Consider the following 8,911-nt stretch of genomic DNA (forward strand, 5'->3'; position numbering starts at 1 on the left):
ACTTCAAACGTAAAAAACAACAAAAGCAACAGTATAAAGAAAACCAAACCCAGAAGCCCAGAAATGAACACAAGCAAAATCCCCAGCACCAAGAGGGGTACCTGAAAGCTAAGATCATTGGATAGAAGCAACATGAAAGTGGGAAAATAGCAAAAAAAAAAAAAAACCTGCCAATATTTATACACACACATAATTTTAAGTTTAGTTTGGCAGTTGTTACTTCTAATAGTGTAACGTTAAGAACTCAACAATACAGATTGTGTTGTGTTTTACACAACTCACGTTGGGAGAGGGTAGCTTTTTGGGGGTGCAGATGTTCAATCTTCCTGAAATTCTTGCCAGCTGATACTCTCATTCTCACTCACCACATGTCAGCAACTCCTCTACCTTGCTGGCACTAACACGTGGCCTTTACAGTACTAATTACCGAGGTCATCCTATTCGTCTTTTTAACAGTGTTGGCACAGTAGCAGATTTCTTCCAGTCCTTTGGAATTTTCTCAGTGTCCTAAGACTTACTGGAAATCAATAAGGAAGTTCTGCCAGGTATTTCAAAATCTAGGGACTCAACATGCCTATTTTTAGAAAGCTCTTTCACATTTACACTCAAAATGAGAAGCATGACATAACAAATATCATCTACATTGTCCTCAAAACAGTTTTCTCCATTTGACACTCTCCTGCATTCATTAAGACAGCCATAAAGCACAAATGCCAGGGTTTCTGTTTGCTGGTACCAGTGAGATTTAAGTTCTGGCACTAGGTGTTTTTCAGAGAAACTAAGCACACCAGCTATCACTTGTTCTAGTGTCCTTGCACAGTATCCTCTTCCTATAAAAACCACAGAGAAGTGCTTTCCATCTTCCCTGGTTGTTCAAAGAGTTTCTGGATGTACTTTACATTGAGGCTTGGTATGCCTAACAATAACCTACCGTTTCTTCTACTATTTACTCAAGGAAAGGGCATGGTAGCAGCTGTCAGCTATGTACAGAACACTTCATGGTGCATACCTGCCTGACTAGCACAGCCAGAACACGTATTTTGTGCTTGCAAACACACACAGTGCAGTTCTGTCTCCTCTAATGGATTAAAGGTCTTTCCTCAATTCTCTTTCCTCCTCTCCACCTGCAGTTGTGCTTCCCATCGCTTCAGCACCGAAGCTCCGCTGTCCTTCCCAGATGAATGTCCTGCCAAGTGTTCCTCTGATGCTCAGCATTCTTTCCCAAACAAAAATACAGACATAAATCCATGGTTTGATGCTGGAAACATGAAACACTCTTTCCCCTATTTTTAAGATGATCACCAATCTATGGCTTCCCTTCTGGGACCTGCATGAGAGCCGTGCACAATCTCACTGCTCTTGCTTCCCAGGCTCCCAGCAGCCTCTGTTTACTTTAAAGCATCAGAGACTTAAAATAATTAACACCAGTGGACAGACAGGTTGCTCTCTACAAAGACAAGACTTCTTCACCTTGGCCTTCATGAGCCCTTTGTGATTTTCAAGGGTTTCCCAAAAAACAGGAAATGAAGCCAAAAAGACAACGGCTGATGTCACCCACGTGACAATCCTACATGACAGCTAAACAAGGTGATGTATTTAACAACACACCAACAAAATGCCAGCTCAATGCTAATTACTCACTGAAAGCCTTCAGAAAAGGTCTTGAATGTACATCCAATGTCAATGGACAAAAGCTTTTTTTTTTTTTTTTCCAATTTTGTACGACAAAGACCCACAGGAATGGATGCTGCTGTCATGCTGAAGAAAAAATAAATGCAACAATGGTTAACAGGAGATGGGAAAGAAATACAGATGAAAACCAAAGTAAAAGAGCAAAAAGTTGTCCATTACAGGAATAACACACTGGAAAAGGATATGCACGAAGATCAACTGGGAAAGAAACTACAAAACAGGACAGACATCCCATTGTAAGAAATAGATGCACATATTGTTGTCATATGACAATTTCTCTTTCTAAGCTTTAGCATTCCAATCACTGCTCTGAAGTAAGCAGAACAAATACACTTAAAAGCAGCCTTATGTTACAAGTCTTCCAAGATTAAGTTTTAAAAATAGATCAAAAATCAATATTAAAACTTTCAAAATATGAAAAGGCTTTCATTCATGATATATTTCAGAATGAAATCAGAGCTCCACCTGAAAAAACACCAGTTTTATCTCCTTTTTTCTAAGGCAAAAAGCAATTATTTGATACTCATTTCCCACTAACGGTTTTCCAACTCAAATACAATCTACCTTGTCTTCTACAAAAATATTTTTACGTGCACCCTGCCAACCACTCCCTTTCTCAAGGGAGATTAAAGCTTGTCAGCACTGCCATTCTACACAGCCAACAATTGATTATACTCACAACAACAATTCCCACTATAATTAGCTTCCCTTAAATTAGCCCCATAAACCTGACATATACTGCACTTTACACCTCAGATGGAGAAGGCAACCTGAAAAGCAGTTCATGTGGCCAACCAAACTCCATTGCTACATTTGAAACCTCTGTAAAAGTGCACAAGACTCCACCACAAAGATAAACCTGCTAAAGCCCAAGCACAGCAAGCAAGAAGAGGGCAGGATTTTTTAATATATCTTGACTTGCAATAGCAAAAAATCTCTATTCATCCCTCTTGTTTACTCTGCAGTGTGTTTCAGAAGAACAATTAGAACCAGAAAATAAACTTTGCATGGACAATGGCGACTTGTATATTGTGAAAATAAATGCCTATAGCACATGCAAACAACAGACAATGGTACAATACCACGTCAATCTCCATCGAAAAGATCACTGAAAATTCTGGGTTCACGTCTAAAACGGACAACTGCATTTGATAAATGACGAAAAGCAGTCTATCGAAAAGAGCATTATGCAAACTATGAACAGCAATTTTGCTCATCCAACACTCCTCCGGCCAAACTGAATCCGGAACACAGTAATTGTCTTCAAAAAGCATTTTTAACTGTTCATACAAGTTCAGGAAGGTTTTTCAATGCATCCAGCATTTGCAACATGTACGTGCCTTTCAGTATTGACTACTAGCTAGCTTACCTGCATATTAGAACATGGTTATGCATACATGCAACAAGACATGAGAAAACGATACCAGGACGTGTAAAGAGAGACAGATAGAAATGATGCTGGTGAGGCCGTCCCAGGCCATTCAGGAATCCGTGCAGGTAAAGGTCCATCTTCCCACCCCTGAGGCTAGAGATCTATCCCAAACTTTGCTCGTCTTCAGAAGAACTAAGACTCAGTGCTTACTAATCTCCCGCATATGCCTGTAATGGCAGCACAAACGGAATGGAGCTTTTACCTCCACGTTGCATGAGCATCCTGGATCCTGCATCAGCAGGATGTTCTCCTGACAGACTGCACAATCTAGGGACCATGAGAAGAACCTTTCAAAACTGCATTTCAGCCCTCTTCAGTTAATACTTTCAGAATTCCAAGCAGCACATGCATACCTCTCTTTTAAAGTGAACATTCATTACTTATCTGGATCAGTTTATATCGTTTGCAGTTCGGAGATTTGAAGAGAACTGCTCAGGTCCCAATTTGTGCACAAACAAGCGCCCTTTATACGCATGGGGAATTTGTTCTCTCAGCTTGGTCCTGCTATTAGCTGCCCTTCCAAGCAGACAAACCCACAGCCTGGATTCTGACACAACACGGCTGACAGCTTTTGTTCTTTCTATTAAAATTTTTATATCCAACTGAGAAGGCCTTTTTTCCCCAAGACCTTTTATGGACTGCACACAATGCAGTATGTTTACTGTAAACTTTCCTAGGCCGTAATAGACAAAGAGCAGCACAACCAGCTGTGCAGGGACCTCTCCATCTAACCCTGCCAGCTAGATGCCTGATACTGTGCAAATGGACAGTTATAAAGATAAACTCACTCCTTACACAGTTTGAAAGTAAGCTGCTATGCACACAACAGAAAGTTTCTAATTACCTGTATTTCATTAGGTGACCAGGGAAGGAAACGTAGTATTTCTTACATACGGAGAACGTCTTTCAGAAAGAACAAACATACACAAAAAAATACATGAAACCTGGAGCTGACTACTCTGCATTAGCCCAGACAAAACCTGGTGAATAGAAAGACGTGGGACGTGAGTTAGCAGGCTTAATTTCCTCCCTGTGTCACTGTGTCAAAATGTGCAGCAAAAAACAACAACAAACACCTTTGGGTTAGTAACAACTGCTAGTGGTTATAATAGTTGATATAATCCAGTAAACAACATCTTACTATTACACTCATGCAGCTGGAAAAAAAATCCAAATAATGGAGTTCTGTATTATGTCAGATACTTTCAGGGAAGACCAATCAATTAAACACTCAGACAGCAAAAGATGATGTTGGCTTGAGAACGTGTAATTACTGCCATGATTTTTAAGAGCTACCTTTTATACAAGAAGCGTTTAGGGAAAGGAAAATAATCAAGAAAACTTTATAAAGTTTGACTTTGTCACAATTAACTCCAAATCCACCTTAACCCTAAAGCACTATTTTACTGAATTTTTATCATTCATTTTACTGGTCTCTATAATCAAACAACTGCACAGGAATAAAAAACATTTACCCCTTGCTTAAGGTGGCCAGGAAGTGTCTGGCCAGAAAGTACTTCTCAGGGCAGATCACATCTGGTCCTCCCGAGGAAAAGCCAAACTTACGCATTCTACTTCTAATTCTGCTATGAGCAACACAGCCCAGCCTTAATCCCAGCCAGCCTACATGCAAAATAGGGAAGATATTTACTTTTCTCTGAGAAGCTTTTTATAGTTAGATGTGAGCACTACTATTTGGAAGTTATACATTGTCACTGTGGAGTTAGGTCTCCACGATGCACAACAAGACATACCACATTCATAAACGATCACCAAGTGTATTTCACTGTGCCATAATCTAACGTCACTGACCTTCTGGTATGGCTGTATGGTAATTAACAACATTTCTGGTATTTTTAAAGTCGATGATGCCTTTCTATGCACACGAACTAATACACACTATCTTGAATTTCTTTTACCCCTGCTTTGCTGTCTTTTATAATCATATCATTTCCCTTATTTATGGCCCAATAGTGCAATCACACCAACAAGACAAGACTTCACTGAGGCTGCAGCACAGCAATCACTGGGATGTGTGTTGGGGGTCTCCTGGCACAGATCAGCGCACAGAGGCAGGCTACACAACCCAGAGGCTTTGCTTTGTCAGGTGTGTAACAATAGACCGTGCCTGGGAGGGATCCGGTGACACTTAACGTAGATCTCTCTACTGAGAAAACGAAGTACAGCAGAAGCTCGGGGTTAACACCAGCGTTTGATTCTATAGATGACATACAGGCTGAATACAAACTCAGCTGAGTAACAGAATATTTCTCCGCTTTATCTCTGACTTGATTATGCAGTATAAGGTCAATAGAAAAGCCAAAGGGATCTGTCAAAACAGTAAGATTATTATTAATAAATTAGGGTGATAAATGAGTGATATAAGAACTCTTTTCAATCTACTTGAATTATTAAGAAATAAATAGCTGAACTACTGCCATTTCTCCCCCTGCATTTGTCAAGCAAAGCCAGAAAGCAACCAACAGCACTCTTTTCTTCTTTTAAATGAGAAATATTTTAGAAGAGAAATGAACGGAGAGCTTGAAACTGCTTCAATTTCAAAACAAGAGTCTTTCAGTATTTTCTCTTCAAGCAAATCCATCTGATCAGACATTACCACTGAACAAAATCAAGAATTCATAAAATAATAATCCCCAAACCCAGAAGCCATTACACACAAATGGGAGGGATATAACCTATTTACGCGTTACTTCAATGAAGCAGGCAGCTCTCCAGAAGTGTTTCAGTAAATACGCTGTGTTTTTTTTTGCCAGGAAGCTTCGAAACCCCCCCCCCGCCCATGCACTCACCACCGGCCCATATTCCCCTTTCAGGTTTCCGGCTGCTGGATGCGTGTGTGCTTTGTACACCCCAGCGCCAGCGCTTCCATCACGCTGCCATCGAGTGCTGTCACAGCGCAGACCCCACACAAACAGCGCACGGCGCTGCGGCACACCGACCCCTTCCCGACAGCCGCCTCTCCCCCAGCAGGGACGCGGATAAGCTCTCCTCGCACACCTCCATCCCTCCTCCCCGCAGGCCCTGCCGCGGCCTGGTGTCATTGTCTGTCGCTCGCCACCATCCCTCGGTGTCACCTGCTCCCTCCCTGTCTGCTTCCAGGTCAGCCCGGCGCCCGTCTCTGCCTATTCATCCTGCGAGCGGGAGGAGGAAGAGAAGGGCCCGCCGCAGCCCTCAGTCCCGCTGTCACCCCGCGGCTCTCCCCGGCCCGCGGCCGCACAGACCCCGCTGACAGCCGGACGGTGACGCGGCCAGGCCTCGGCCTCCCACCCCGAGCCTCGCACACAGCGGAACGAAACAAATCCCCCCGAGCCCCACGCCTGCTCCCCCCGGCCTTTCCCCCGCAGCCCTGCCAGCCCCGCTCCCCACAGCCCCACAACGCCGGCATTTGGGGGCAGGGGGCCCGATCCCGCCCGCGGCTCACCAAGGGCCACCTCGCAAGCTTTGCGCAGCTGGGAGTGATGCGCCTTCTTCACCTCCTTGTCGGCCAGGATCTTCTCCAGGGCCCGGGTCAAGAACATGTTTTTCGTCTTCTTCCCTTCATACATGGGCGCGATCGAGCCGGAGGAGGGCAGGGCTGGGGAGGGCAGTGGGAGCGTGGCACCGGCCGCTCCCGCCGGCGGAGGGCCGTGAGGGGCCGGGGCCGAGGAAGGGCTCCTCGCAGGAAGGGCCGCGGCGTCCCGACGCCCGCTCGGAGGGGAGGGAGGCTCGGGTGGGCCCGGGCAGCGACCAACCCCCGAGGCGGAGGGAGAACGAAGCCCGCTCCTCGCTGCCCGCTCCGTCACCCCCGCCCCGTCGCGCTGCGCGCTCAATCCCCGCGCCGCCCCCGGCCCGCGCCCGCCTCCATCAGCAGCGGCGGCAGCGACCGCGGCAGCGGCTGCAGCAACAACCTGCCCTCGCCATGTTGGAAGGAAGCGACGTCAGGGCCGCGGCCGCACGGCTGCCGAGCGGGAGGAAGCGACGGCGGTGCCCCGACCCCGGGGGCAGGCGGGCGTCCGGTGGGGGTGGGGGGGGTAACGCTCGGCTTCTGCCCGCCCCGTGGGCGCGCTACAGGTGGAGCGGAGCAGGGGGAGGCAGCGGGGAGGGAGGAAGGGACGGGTGGAGATGGCCGCTGCCACCTGGGAGCTGGCTGATGAGGAGGAGGAGGGGCAGTGCTTCCCTTCCGGGCCACCGGCGCGGGGAGGGGAGGGGAGGGGAGGGGAGGGGAGGAGAGGAGAGGAAGGCTCGCCGGGAACTGCCACCTGCCACGGCGGAGCGACGATCAGATAGAGGGGAGGGATCGTCCCCTCCCCGGCCTCGCTGAGGAAAAGCTCCCGGGGCCGCCCCTCAGGGAGGAGCGGCCGAGCGCAGAGGGCAGCACGGGGCGGCCGTGACGGGGCTCCCCGCCCCCTTTCTGTAGGAGAGGCCCCCGCGCCGTGTACTCTTGGGACGTCGCGCCCTCGTCCTCGCTGCGTGCTTCCCACGGGTGCTTTCGTGCTGCCCCTCCGTATCGCCTTTGCGCTGTGCTTTTCATTATTTTCTGCTCGTTTGCGTTTTGGCTTTTTCCCGTCTTGGGATGTGAAGGGGTAATGTCCTCCTCTTTGGTTTGGGGCCAAGAAAATCTCTTGCTGATTGCGACCAACAGCATCAACTCCTGTGTGCGAAAACTAGGATTATTTCTAATAAAACAATAGTTTCTATTCAAATTTCTAATAAAACTGGTTTTTAAAAGTGGAATCCGGCACTTACAATAGCTAGGTCTTATTTATAATTCTTTTTTAACCTTAACGAAAAAGCACTACTTCAGAATTGATCTGGAAATGGAAAGACGGGATGTCCAGGTGTGCCTTTTTGGGCAGAGCAGAAGGTGGCAGGGCTGGGGAAGCCATCTTGGGTCCAGGAGCACTGGGTGCTCTCTGGAAGGAGCCCCACAGCTAACTTCTCCTGTCTGCTCCTGCCGAAAGTACTAAGAATGTGGATTGTAGCTTTACAGCAGTGCTTTGAGATCATTCAAAATCACATCACCAAGCGCACTGATCCTCGCGACAGATGTACAGGGGTATTTATTGGCTGTTTCCAGGTTAGGTTGGTCTATGGAGAAGACTGCATCTTCAGCAGCACAGCTGCTAAGCATCGTAGAAATTACTCCCAATCATTTATGCAAGGGAAAACGTTTGTCAAATCTCCATTTTGTTCAGAACGACCTGTTGTCAAAACGACCTCAGCCTCTCAAAACTGATAGCTAACAAACATGTGGCAAGAGTAAGAATTTTCACAGACTTGCTGGTAGTTTTTACACAAACCACCTGAGAACACATTTCCATAGCAAAGTCAAAGCTTGCAAGTGTTATTTAGCAAATGGAGTTTGCTATTGATTTTCACGGTCCATTTGGCAGAAATAGACTTGCAATTAGACTATCATGAAGACAATGGCTATCTGTATCTAAAGAGGGCACTGAGGACTGCAGTTATCTCTTCTGTTCATATTGATGTCTACTTTCTTCTCTTGTACACACAGGATGATTTTATGTGGGTATTTCATCAGTGTTTTAGTTGGGTACATAGAATTGCTGCTTGGAATATCACACTACTGGAAGTAAAGGCCTGTCAAAAAGACACTGTTCCATGTATTTCTCTCCTGTTGTAATATGAATCGATTGAACTTCTTGTTCTGTTTTGCTTTCTTAATGTGATTTGAATCTTCAGTTTCTGCTCTCAGGTTCAAACAACTGCCTCTCAGTTCACTCAGTTTACAGCTCGGCACTGCTGATGTCCTGCGTCTTTGTGCTA

The 8,911-nt window shown here is 46.4% G+C and overlaps 1 protein-coding gene across 3 annotated transcripts in view; it reads right to left on the bottom strand.

The window, feature by feature from the left end:
* The window catches only part of ARFGEF1 (ADP ribosylation factor guanine nucleotide exchange factor 1), an 87,474-nt gene extending 78,884 nt beyond the window's left edge, over positions 1-8,590 (bottom strand). For 2 of the 3 annotated variants that reach the window (XM_418283.8, XM_040691065.2), the window contains exon 1: positions 6,567-8,590. In XM_418283.8, the coding sequence (XP_418283.3) occupies positions 6,567-6,690 (124 nt within the window). In that variant the 5' untranslated portion in view covers positions 6,691-8,590. Of the gene's footprint in view, positions 1-1,009; positions 3,059-6,566 lie in introns of those variants that run through there. The other variant, XM_046928359.1, reaches the window with a different exon arrangement.
* Between the last annotated feature and the right edge of the window lie 321 nt (positions 8,591-8,911).

This window comes from Gallus gallus, chromosome 2 (genome assembly GCF_016699485.2).
Source record: "Gallus gallus isolate bGalGal1 chromosome 2, bGalGal1.mat.broiler.GRCg7b, whole genome shotgun sequence".
NCBI classification, from domain to species: Eukaryota; Metazoa; Chordata; class Aves; order Galliformes; family Phasianidae; genus Gallus; species Gallus gallus.